Below are 14,076 nucleotides of genomic sequence, written 5' to 3'. Positions count from 1 at the left end.
AGAAGATTTTTTTTAACAGACTGTGTATTTGGCGACTAATTTTACGTCTAGAAAACACTTTTTGAGAGATTTTAAGATTAAATTAAACCAAAATCACATTTCGTAGAATAATTTTCAACAGAGAAAATATAAAGAGTCTTAGGTGGTAGGATTACAAAAAACTCAATTTTTGTAACAACTGATTATTTCGAAATGCGAGTGTTACAACGAATGAATTTTACATTTTGTAATTGTAATATACAGGGGGTGTCAGAACTTGAGCTCCAGAAAAAAATTTCAAGTAACATAAGATACCAGGAGCATGTAAAAAATGTTAAACAAATTCTATCTGTCAAAAAATTTTGACCTTTTTTTTGACATTTGACATTTTTTATATCTATTTAATGATACTGAAAATGTTGTATATGTTTTTTTATAATTATTTAGTAAAGGTACAATTGTATGTTGATAGTAAATGTATACCTACGAAGGGCTGTTAAACTGCTTGGAATTATTTAATATTGCTATTGTTATATTGTTATTGTTAAAATTATCTTGAAATTGTTTGGAATTATTGGAATTATTTGTAATTCTTTTTATAATTATCGGAGATAGGTAATTTCTTTTGAAGATTATATTCCCGTTGAATTTCTTGGAATTACAGAAATTAATTTCTAATTAGAGGAATTAATCTGAAAACAATGGAATTATGATGGATTACTGGAATTATGTGTAAAGTACCTACTAGAATTTTTTTCTCTAGAATTACTGGATTTTTTTTCAATTATCGGAAATTTTGAAAATTACGCTGAATTTCTTAGAAATATTGGAATTACTTTGGCATTACCGGAACTATTTTGTGATTACAACGGAATTACAAGAATTTATTTGGATTTATAGGAATTAACCTGAAAACAATGGAATTACGAATTAGAGTTACTGGAATTTCTGTGGAATTTTTTTAGAATTGGAATTAGTTGTACGTATTTTTTTAAGTTAAGGGCCTCTCGTAAATACAGGGTGCACCAGAACTCGCGCTTTAGAAAAAAAATACCATGTAAGGTAAGATCCCAGGAACATGTAAAAAATATTAAAAAAATTCTACCTACAGAATTTTGTTATCTGTCTAATAATAAGAAGGAATACACCACATACAGGGTGCCCCAGAACTCGCGTCCCAGTGAAAGATACCAGAAACATGGAAAAAAATTCTATCTATAAAAATTTCGAAATTATGAGAGTTGCAGGTTGACTTTATTTATTTCTGTTGGAAAAATAATTTTCCAAATTTTTTTGCTACAGGCTATTAGAAGAGGAAAAAAGGAAGCTGTATTCTAAATTGTAACTCTGTTTAATCTTATTTGTGGCTTTTATTGGCACAATTTTTTACTAATACTAAATAATTATAAAAAAAACATACACAACTTCAGTATTATTAAATAGACATAAAAATGTCGAATGTCAAAAAATAAATTTCATATTATGACAAATAGAATTTTTTAAACATTTGTTCTGTTTCTGGTATCTTATCTTACTTGAAATTTTTCTCTGGGGCGCGAGTTTTGACACACCCTGTATACGGAATTACTATAAATATAAATGCAACAGATATATCAAGAAGTAAAGTATGGTATGTAATTACAAAAAAATACAAATGAAAACTTTTGTTGTCAAGAGTTACAAGTGTAGTGTATGGAGATTACACTGAATTACAGATTTAAGGAGGTTACAAATTAAATTTAAAATAACTTAATATTGTATTAAATCTAAAAAATTCCCGAAATTATAAAAGGATTACAACTTGTGCTAATCTTTAGCTACAAAGTAAACTTAAAAATTTAATTAATCTGAAGTGAAGATTACAATTAATATTAATTGTGGAATTACGTGCTAGGAGTAAAATTTCATATAATTATCACTTGGGGTATTATTAGTCTAAGCGCTGGTGAATTTCATCAATTTTCTCGTCAATTTACTTTGCCTTTCACTGAAACTGTCTAAAAATCGAAGTGTTAATAAAACGATAACGAGGTATTATTACATCAATATAATAATATAACTTGTACTTATAAATAGGGTAAAGACATTACGTAAGATCAAGTGAACGCAAGGATAATTAGAAACTAGAGGTGTTTACAATTTTGCTTAAATAATTAACTGTGCAATTATTACATATTTGTAACCTCTGTTTATCCTAAACAAACATTCTCAGATTTTATGCCGCTGCACTTAAGCAAAGTCCTTTGACTTTTCAGTTATTTCCTTCGGCATTTTTAAAGCGTCGTCCAGGAGGAGTGGCTATATCGGCCCTACAATCTTGTTTGCAGGAATAAAATACCCGCCGTCTCTCGACTTCTAGGCACCAACGTGTACGGCTACAATTCTTGTTTGTAATTTTTCTGTCTGTTTGGTTTATGTTCTATCCCCGTTGTTTATTTCCCTTGTTGCTTTTATACTTTGTATAAATCTACATTCTGATAGAAATAGCGTGAGATATTTTACATTTTTCGGAGAATTTACTGGAAAATGAGCGACGTTTTATGCTCCGCTTTGCGGTTCGAAAGCTCTGACATTAGTCTGTTTAGACGAGTTTTATAAATATTTAAAATAGTCATTTGGATGGGGAAAATGAATTGAATGCCAAATGCAAACTCGACTGCAGTTTTGCGGAAAAATTATTACCTTTGAATAACAAATTATGCTAATAATTACTTACAACTCATTTATAATTTAAGACATCACTAAAGTGTTTAGTTTTCTTGCTATCCAAAAGATTTTATTCTTTGCATCCTGCGATATTGAAAATGACATGTATAGGGATGTTCGAATAGGGAATCTCCGAAACTAAGAGGTTTAGCCAAAAACGAGAGATACATTCTGGGGCTCATTTTTTGAGAAAATAATATTGGTTAACACCGCATCCCTGTATCGTCTTTTGTTTTCGACTTATAGACAAAAATTGACATTTTAGCAAAATCTAAAAAATTTATATCTTCTTTATTATAGAAGACACATATTTATTTTAATAATGTAGTTAACAATTTTTTTCAGTTGGTTGTTTAGCCGTAATAAGATAAACTTGTATTTTTTTAAATGGTAATCATGTCATTTTCTTTAAGGAGCTTGTTTTTTTCTTGTCTAAAAATTATATACAGGGTGTTTGAGGATTGCGAGCAAATATTTTAACCACTAATAGGACAACTTTCGTTATTCCAACTTTTGTTAAAATTAAAAATAAATTGAGGCTGAAAACCCGTCCCCGCCTATGTCTACAATCATTACGCCTATGTTTACAATCATTCATAAGAAAAAACATTGGAACGTAAACATTGTAAAGCCAAAAACAATTATCGCTACATTAGAGTAGATCAGTGTCAATGTTAGTGGGTCAATACTTGCTATTATAAAAAAAATGCTCGAAACGTGGTCATTAGTTGGCAATGCACACTTTTTGTACTCTTTGGGCTAGGGAAGCTTGCGTTCGCACACACAGCCCTTCGAAGGTATAAATTTGAGCTGCGTACACTAATTCACTAATTGTTTCATGTGAACCCCCCAAAAAACACACGTTTTTAAATCTGGTGACCGCGGTGGTCATTGACGACCAATCCATCTCTAGGGAAAATGATTGTTCAATCCATTAGTGACGACTTTGGCATAATCTGATGGAGCTGCACTTGTAAATACCGCATGTGTCGCCAAGTGCACGTCCTCCACCAGATCGCACAACACATTTTCCAAAAAATCCAGATAAACGGCACTAGTTAAATGTTGAGGTAATAAGTGGGGTCCAATTTGGTGATCTTCAAAGCCCAAACATTTAGTGAAAATCGGTCTTGGAAGTCATGCCCGTACACTAGTCAATTCGGCGTTTGAGTAGTTGGCCATAATAACTTGATTGACAATTTGATTTCAAATCGATGTGCACGATTACAACTGAATAAACTAACGCGTGTAAACAAGTGATAATTTTTTTGGACCAAAAGTTTCCCTTTTTCTGCATAAAAACTTCCACGGTCAACATTCAATGCAATTTATTTTCATTGATATTTTTACTTCCAACTAACAAGGACAGACACACTGAACGGCTCGTGAAAATCGTAGGAGGGAAATTGCAAAAATAAAATTTTGATACGGAATTTGTTTGGTCTTCAATTCGACTTTTTATAACAAATTCTCTTAGTGGTTAAAATATTTGCTCGCAATCCACAAACACCCTGTATTTGTAACAGATTACACAAGGCGACAACTTGACAAATTTTACATCATTTTGTTTGTCTCAGTGAGACAAATCAAATACACTAAAGAAAATTTCAAAAAGTCCACACACTTTGAACTAATTAATTTTTTTCTAATTTAAATGAATTTAAAATACTTTAACTTTAAAAAATCAGTACTCAATAACTTGGGCCGATTTCCTTCAAATAAAGACCATTTTAAAGGGATGGCTTTGCCCTTTAGGATGATATGAAATTTGAAATTGAACATTGGCAAACTTTTCTTCGAACACTCTTCGAAGTAAATCGAAATAATCTAAGAAAAACCCTACGAGTAAATGTTTTTTTCATCATTACCATCGTCTAGAGCAAAAGAATATACCGAGTATCGTATATATTCGTATCGTATTTTTTTAATTTTTATAATTTTAGCAATTTTTTCATCTATTTCACAGTTTACAAAACTATTATTGATTATTATTTACACATTTGGAGTGAAATAGTTTTTCCATGGCCAACTATTATCAAACAAAATATGTATTTCATTTTTTAAGTATAATTATAAAAAAATATTCTGTTACAAATAGATATTATTTAAGAAAAAAATAAGCTTTTCAAAATTGCCATAGCCGTCTATCATTTCCATTTAAAAAAATAAAAATTTATCTTATTGCCGCTAAACAAATAACTAAAAAAAAATAGTTAACTACATTATTAAATTCCTCGTAAAAAAGTGCCTGTATAATGTCTTTATTTCAAATCCGTATCTTCTATAATAACGAAGATATTAATTTTTTTACATTTCGCCAAAATGTCAACTAAGTCGAAAACAAAAGACGTTAGAGGGATGCGGTTTTAACCAATATTATTTCTTCAAAAAATAAGCCCCAGAATGTATTACTCGTTTTTGGATAAACCTCTTAGTTTCGGAGATTTCCTATTCCGACATCCAAAATGTAGCACCCTGTACATATACAGGGTGTCCCAGCGAGTTAAAAAAGTCTATTAATTACCCTTAAATGGTAAAGTTAAAAAAATTAGAGGACATTGATAGATACTAATCTAGTTTATCGCCTAGAATTATTTTCAACTATACAACGTGTCTCAAAAATAAGTTACAATACAAACTTGCGTTTTTTTAATGAAACACCATATGTTTCTAGCGTTTTTGGATGTAGATTTTTATGACAATGTTTTTAAGCTAAATTTTTATTGGGCGATTTTGCTTAGTTTTAAAAACAAAACGGTTTTTTTGACGAAAAAGTTTATTAGGTACACAAAAAATTAAAAGACATCTAGAAATATTTTTTTACTACCGCAAAGAAGAAGGCACAAGCTATAAGGTTGTAACATTTTTTTAGTGTGTTGCATTTGCAAAGATAAAAAACGAAGGCGTTTGTTAAAAGTTCAACATAAAAAATTTTAATGGAACATCCTATTTATTGTTTTTTCATGTAAAGGATTATTAAATTATCTTTCTAAAATTATTTACTTTTAGGTATTTATAATCAATAGGTAACTAAAAAGATATTTAACGTTAAACATTAAAAAAAATACTGCTGTTTCAGTGTCCAAAAAGTGCACAGTTGCACAAGAGATGAAAGAAATATCACTTAATAATTACAGTTGTGTTAAACTAAATCCATTATTCTTTATTTTTACAATAAAATAATTCGGATTTCAGTATTTATAACGACTTTTACAATCTCTGGATAAATCAACGAATAAGTGATCTGTGGTGGAATTACTGTGGTTGCCATAGTATCAATTGATAGGCATTGTTGCTACAACTAATATTGAATGTTAAATATCTTTTCATTTATCAAATTTAAAAGTTATTTTTTTTTAAATAGACAATGTATCAATCTATTAGATACAAAAATAAAAAATAGGGTGTTAATTTTTTTAAGTTATTTAACTTTTAACAAACTTTTTATTTATTAATCTTTACAAATGCAAAACACTAAAAAATTGCTACAGCTTTAAATTATGTACTTTCTTCTTTACAGTAGTAAGAAAAAATTTGTTCTAGCTGTCTTAGTTTTTGTATAAATTAATTTTTAAAAAGTGCAAGTTTTCGTCAAAAAAACTGTCTTATTTCTAAAACTAAGCGAAATCGACTAATAACAGTTTAACGTAAAAACATTGTTTTGAAAGGTTACATCCAAAACTGCCAAGAACATACGGTGTTTCATTTAAAAAAACACAAGTTTGTATCGTAACTTATTTTTGGGACATGTTGTATGGTTGAAAATAATTTTAGGTGATGCACTAGATTAGTATCTATCAATGTCCTACACATTTTATTTAAATTTTATTATTTAAAGATCACTAATGGACTTTTTCAACTCGCTGGGACACCTGTAGATCAATGTCTTATATATACAGAGTGTTCCGTTTTTATTGTTACAAATTTAAACAGGTGATAGGATATTCAATTCTAAGACAAAAGTTTCCTATAAACATGTATCAAAAAATGCTTGGTAAGGGAGCTACACTTCCTGAAAGCGGGCCAATAGGTTTTTGCTAATATTTCAGAAACCATTTAAGATAAAATTACAAAATTTGGTACAGATAATAATCTTTATACACCTAAACGAATTCAAACATCAAATGTCGAAATTTCTAATCAGGGGCGTCCGAAACTGGTGGGGTTTAGGGTAAAAAAATACCCTATCTATTTTGGCTCTAGTTTCTTTAGTTATGCATTTACCAAAATGGTGGTCACTTTGAACAACTCCTTTAGATTTAGGCAAATTCATTTAATTAATGTTATTATTGTTACTGTAATGTAATGTCAATTAGTTGAGGTTGATTAAAAAATATGAATTTCTTGCTTTTATTATTCTGTAAATTCTGATTTATTTGAATGTTGTATTGGTGTGTAACATAAATTTTAAATTAATTTTATTCAAAAACATTAAGTCGTATCGACACAAGAGAGACTTTTCTGTGATAAACTATCGAACTTAAGATTTTGTTGCTGAAAGTACCGAGAAACTAAAGCCAAAATAAATAGGGTATTTTTTTACCTTAAACTCCCCCAGTTTCGTACGCCCCTGATTAAAAATTTCGACATTTGATGTCTGAATTAGTTTAGGTGTATAAAGATTATCATATGTACCAAATTTTGTAATTTTATCTTAAATGGTTTCTGAAATATTAGCAAAAACATATTAGCCCCTTTCCAGGGGGTGTAGCTCTCTTACCAAGCATTTTTCGATACATGTTTATAGGAAACTTTTGTCTTAGAATTGAATATACTATCACCTGTGTAAATTTGTAACAATAAAAATGGAACACCCTGTATATTTTTAATTTCATTATTTAAAAGTCACTAATGGACTTTACCAACCCAGGGGAACACCCTATATGTATTTTCAACTCCATATAATAAAATTATCTATTATGATCAATTTTATATGTTTTTTGCTCGAAGGCAGTATTAGAGAAGATATAGAATTTACAACATAATACCACAATCAAGAACTCAACCGTGACGTCTTATTAACACAAAGTCATAAATAAAAAATTCATAGATACATTTTATCTGTATTAATAAATTTAAAATATGCGTCATAAAGCCTTCACGGTTTTCAAATGAATTAATTAAAACTTGATGTGACTGATTTTTTTTTTAATAAATGAAACATCTTCGTGTCGCGTTTTTAGTAAAAGTTACGAGCTTCTAACTAGTTGTAGAAGTAGTAGTCTGTCATGTTTATTGCTTTGCGACTTTTGATCGATTAATAGTCTCTAGGAGACTAAATAAGGCCGTTCTAATGAAAACAAAGATACAGCCTGTATTATCTAACCTGTATTATTGTCTATTAATTTATGGCTCTCGGAGTTATTACTGTCGAAAAGAAAGCGACTCTGCATCCATAAACGGCATCCTAGTCCACATGCAATAATTCACACGTGCTAAACTCGTTACTCGACTATGCAACAAATTTTCAACTCCTACAAAACTTGAGCACACCCACACCACCTACATTACCTTTCGTGGATGTTGGCCACGTTTCGTAAGAGAAAATCGAAAGTAATGAGTTTTTTCCAAAATTGGTGGTGTTTACGTGTTTCAGAGACATTTTTACACGATTTAAACGCGGACTGTAATCTTGTAATTAAATGTAATAAGTAGGTGCGCGTAATGACAGCCTTAAGGTCCCAGCAAACAAAAGCAAAAGTTGGGGAGATTCATTGCGAGGATTGTGGCAAGGATTTTAGATGACAGACGTGAGATTTGCTATGCAATCTTGTTCATTGTTTGAATACGACGGATAGAAATTAGCATTTTTAGTCACCGAAATGTTCAAATAGTGCAAAAAACATACTGCCTCTCCCACACCATCACCGTAAAGTCTTTTTTGGCCTCCTGACATGTAAATGTCAAATTAACGTACAATTGACACCTATTGAAAGACTGTATTTACAGTCGCCTGGGCATTTTACGCACGGACGAGTGTAAAGTGACAGTTTTACCGCACGGCCAAAATTATCTTCATAGACATTTATAAAAAAAAACTGTTTGTAAGATGATAACATTTTAAATAAAACGCTCTACACACAACCTTTCAATCTTAGAACTCTTTTTTCTTCACACCACTTTATAATTATAAACACATTGTACTGGGCTTTCATACCTTGCTCGCGATTTTTCGGGCAATAGCTCGGTTGTAACATTTTCTGCAGCACTTCTGATTTCTGGTGGGGTACACATGGGGCTATTATCGCTCGACATTTTGAAGCATAAATTCACCAACAAGACAACAATAACAAAACTTTGTGTCTGAGACGTTTTTGCGTCTTTTTTAATTGTTTGACATTAGAGTGCATTGCCACCGTGATATTTATTGTCAAACGTATTTATTTGTATTAATTCTGAATTTTGTAATTTTGGATTTTTGTTTAAACGTCGGCCAAAAAGCTTAATACAAATCTTGTGCGTTAACCATTTTACAGTGCTCAATTATTAAAGCACTCCGCTGCGCGTCGTGCTTCAAATTCATTTCGCACTGTAAAATGTAAGTTACCGCACACGAATGTAAATAACTATTTTCATTACAAGCTGTTAAAGATATCATTATAATAGTTTGTCGAGAGGTTGTGAAGCTGTTTTTCTGTCGTTATAGACCAAGGGCTATAATGCATTAGAGGTGGGTAAATGCCCATGTTGGCAGGGTATTATATTGATACAAATATTTCTAGAATATTATTATTGAAAACTACATATTACCATCGCAAGTATTTCAAGATCAAATTAATGCAAAATCAAATTAAAAAATTAAATTTCCTCATTAAAAACATCAGAATAACCCCAACTCTAATCCTTCTCTCTTTGTCGAAACTGTCAAAACAACAAATGGTCTTATTTCTTGTTAAAATACTATTGATAGTGAGGCAAATTTTAACATTTTTTCCTTTTTCTTTGCAGTTTCTTTGTTATTTTAACACATATTTGATATTGTGAAGTTAAAAAATTCCTTTAATAGTTGCAGAAGTAAAAAAATGACATAACCTCATTTATGATAAGAAAAAAATAATACTTCCAACTTAAGTTAATAACTCAGGTAAATAATTAATTATTGTCGGTAATGGCGATTTAACAAAAATTGTAGTTGTGAATTACGACATGTTACGCCTGAGGGAACATGTCCATTAAGTAGAGTTATATTTTTCAGCGTTGTATTTCTGGGTAATAGTGCTAGTAGTGAAAAACATAGTATATAAAACACGGTAGAGAAGATTTTTATAGCCACGCATGCGTAGCATCAAACAGCTCGGCTATAAAAAATCTGTTCTCTTCCTTGTGATATAATATACTATTATTTTAAACGAAATTTTTTATGTTATGTTCTGATCTTTATGCAAACACGAACACAAATTACATAAAGTGTTTTTAAAGCGACTTATACAAGGTGATTCTTTTAGGGCCTACATTAGAAACTTTTTAACTTCTAATGCAGATAGAAATTTGAAATTTTGTACACAACCCAAGTCGACTAATCTAAGTTCAATTAAATTATTTTCAAAGTGGCTGAACTTCCGGAACTACGAGAAATTGGCGCCAACTTTGAAATTTTAAATGGTAACCACTTATTTTTATTGCATTTTTGAATTCTCCTCTCCAAACTAAATAAAATGTACTTAGTTGTTAGTACTTATCTGTCACAGTTTTTGACATATGTCAATTTTTTGGTTAAAATTTTCATTTGCAGAGGTTTATTTAAAACATCTTAGCTTTTGAACCCTTTGCGATAAGTGAATAATTTTTCTTTCATTCGATAACCAAAGGTTCGAAGAGTTTTCTAAAATTTTCAAAATTGTCAACTGTCAAATTGAAATTCTAATTTGATTTTTTGAAAATGATAATTAACAAACAGCTATAACTCAGTTTTTCCAAATAAAGTGACCCTATTTTCTCAACGGCAATCAAAAGTACATCGATTTGTAGAAGGACTTTTATCAACATGTCCTATACCCATCTCTTACAGTTTCTGAAATAATCACGAAAAACATTTTTTTTTTATAGTTAATCACGTAGGTTTTGGAAAATAATCAATATGTTTTAAAGATTTAGTCTACACAACACCCATCCGGAATTACAAAGAATTGAGGGGGCATTTAATAATCTTTTTAACCAAATGAAATAAATGGACGCCACTCAAACAGTTCACCCTCGAGTTTTAGACTGTTTGAAAATGGTAAACATATCGAACATTTGTATTAATTATGTTATAGCTTTATTGTATTTTTCTAAAACCTACGTGATTAACTTTAAAAATAAAAAACCAAAACATGTTTTTCGTGATTATTAAAAATTGTAAGAGAGGTATAAGACATGTTGATAAAAGTCCTTCTGCAAATTGGTGTACTTTTGATTCCCGTTGAGAAAATAGAGTCTTTTCATTTCAAAAAAATTGAGTTATAGCTATTTGTTAATGATCATTTTTCAAAGAATCATACTAGTCTTGCAATTTGACAGTTGACAATTTTGAAAATTTTAAGAAACTCTTTAAACCTTTGGTTATCGAATGCATTAAAAATTATTCACTTATCGCAAACGGTTCAAGAGTTGTGATGTTTTTAATAAACATCTGCAAATGATAATTTTGAGCAAAAAATTCACATATGTCAAAAACTATGACAGATAAGTACTAACTAGATAAATTTTACTCAGTTTGGAGAGGAGAATTCAAATATGTAATAAAAATAAGTGGTTACCATTTCAAATTTCAAAGTTGGCGCCAATTTCTCGTAGTTCCAGAAGTTCAGGGATTTTGAAAATAATTTAGTTGAACTCAGCTAGTCAATTTGGGTTGTGTACAAAATTTTAAATATCTATCTGCATTAGAAGTTAAAAAGTTTGTAATGTAGGGCTTAAAAGAATCACCTTGTATGTCTAATAAATGTTTATTCGCAAACCCGCAAACGTCACAGAAGTGACCACTTTTATGATTAAATGTCTTTGAGCCATGATGGATTCAAAATTTTATTTCTACACTGAAGCATTTTATTTTACCAGTGTTGTCTTTTTCTTGTCTCTTTCGTTAGTAGTGGTGAAAAAAATGTTATATAAAACACGGTAGAGAAGATTTTTATAGCCTCGCATGCGTGGCAACAACAGCTCTGCTATAAAAAATCTCCTCTCTACCTTGTGATATAATGTACTATTAAGCCATTAAAAATGAAACAGCAATTTCTGGAAGTGGACATTCCGTTTTGTTCTGAATAACACTTTGTTTGATTTTATTTTGCTCCGTCTTCTAAATTGCAGCGAGGCTTTGTTAAAATTTAATTGAACAAAAGTTTGATGTTAATAGCCAAGTTGTAACGACGTTAGTGAACACATTTCAGGAGTGCAAAGTTTGAAACAGTGTGTAAAATTTGTTCGAAGAATAGATTGCGGAACATAATTTACATTTTCAAATGTCGCCTCTCGTTGCCCAACAAAGGTCACAGAGAATCGATGTGTTCCATTTCCCAGCTTGTGTAATTTTTTAATTAATTTCGATAAAGGCAAAAGTATTGTTTCGAAACTTTCCCAAATTAGTCGAAAATACTCGAAAGTGATTCGATGATGATTTCAGGTCCGGAAGTCTAGGGTCTGGAAGCGCCATTCCGGTGGAACGTATTATCAAAAAGGAAACGGATGTTGAAGCAGCAATGGCCAACTCCGATATCGACAATCTCGAAGATGCCCGGAAATTGGCCAGAGATCTTCGGCAAAAGACACGAGCGCAAGCACAACAAATCATCGCCTGGAGAAGGGCCTACAAAATGCAGGTCGGTGTGAATTTACGTTTTGAAAATTCAGTTTTCGAGATCTTGCATTTGTGGCTAAGATACCGTGCGATCAAAAAAATAAATAAATTAGACATCAAATGTCAACGGAAACTTTGACAAATTTGCGTTTTATTCCTTTTGAGTGAAATAATGTTCACTTTAGAGCAGAAAATTTTTATTGAAATTTATTACACAAATGCTGTACAAGACGAAAACGGTAAATGGTCATTTTCATTTTCAGTTTGTGTGGAAAATTTCAAGCCCAGATTCCTAGCCAATGTGTTGCCAACTGTAGAATTTAATCGACGCCTACTCTAATTTATTTTTTTTTTGATCGCACAGTATCACTGCTATGAGGTACGAAGCAATGCAAAACTTTATCTGGATTTCTACAAAAATTCGAATTGTACCTATTTTTCATCGAATAAATAAAAATTAAAATATTGAAAAATTTTGTTTAGTTTTAAAGATGCCCCCTTTTTAAATTATAAAAACATTTATGCATTTTTACGAAAATGAAATATATAGGGTGATACTTAAATATACCGACAAAATTTTATAACACTTTCCTAAGGATAAATGGTAGTTATAATATAAAGTAATTCATTTTTCAGTAAGTATCGTCGCTTTCACAGAAAATTAAAAAATTTAACGTTTATCACTTGACTTGAAATATCAACAGAATTTTCTTCTTAAAAAATCTGACTTGCTTTCCACAAATTTTATTTTAAATTTTTTTTTGCCTATTATGTTCTATGATACCAAAAGTTTGTCTTTTATGTTCTACCAAAAGTTTGTCTTTTTTGTCAAAAAATTGTCGCTTCACTGTACGCTCTGTTACAAATATTAATAAAAATAAAAATTTCATCTTTTAAAAAATTCTTGTAAATTCTTACTTGAAACATACCTAACATACAGGGTGTCCCAGTGAGTTGCAAAAGCCTATTAATGACCTTTAAATGGTAAAATTGGAAAAAAAAAACTTTATAGGACATTGATAGATACTAATCTAGTGCATCACCTAAAGTTATTTTCAACCATACAGCATGTCCCAAAAATAAGTTACGATACAAACTTGTGTTTTTTTTAATGAAATACTCTATGTTTCTTTGTATTTTTGGATTAGCTTAGTTTTAGAAATAAGACGTTTTTTTTGATGAAAACAAACATTTTTTTTTAATTTATTACACAAAAACTAAGACAGCTAGAACAATTTTTTTCTTACTTCTGCAAAGAAGAAAGTACAGAACTTAAAGCTGTAGCAATTTTTTAGTGTTTTGCATTTGTAAAGATGAATAAATTAAGAAGTTTGTTAAAAGTTAATAAAATAAGTCTATCTAATGTCAAAAAAATGGCCGTTGGGGGAGCAACGAGTCCGCGTTCCAATGGAATCTGTATACTTTGGTTTAAAACCTTGATAATTTTTTTATACAAAAATTTACTTTTGTGTTTTATGGGTTGTATAATAATTTTTTTGTTGATTGTAATTTTTTCTAACAACTAGACCAAAAACATCAAAAATTATAACATTTTATAAGCAAATATAATTTTATTTATTAAAAAAATAAAGATTTATATTTGGGTTAGATAG

At 30.2% G+C, this 14,076-nt stretch overlaps 1 protein-coding gene across 2 annotated transcripts in view; it reads left to right on the top strand.

Moving 5' to 3' along the window:
* LOC123009552 overlaps nt 1–14,076 on the top strand; it is a 60,223-nt gene that overhangs the window by 44,093 nt on the left and 2,054 nt on the right. For both annotated transcript variants that reach the window (XM_044405939.1, XM_044405940.1), the window contains exon 2: nt 12,290–12,485. In XM_044405939.1, coding sequence (XP_044261874.1) covers nt 12,290–12,485 — 196 coding nt within the window. The remainder of the gene's footprint in view (nt 1–12,289; nt 12,486–14,076) is intronic.

This window comes from Tribolium madens, unplaced genomic scaffold (genome assembly GCF_015345945.1).
Source record: "Tribolium madens isolate multiple individuals breed KSU strain unplaced genomic scaffold, Tmad_KSU_1.1 Scaffold_7;HRSCAF=85;Tcas5.2_LG10, whole genome shotgun sequence".
Lineage (NCBI taxonomy): Eukaryota > Metazoa > Arthropoda > Insecta > Coleoptera > Tenebrionidae > Tribolium > Tribolium madens.
Note: the sequence above shows the minus strand (reverse complement) of the source record. Positions and strands in the feature narration are given on the sequence as shown.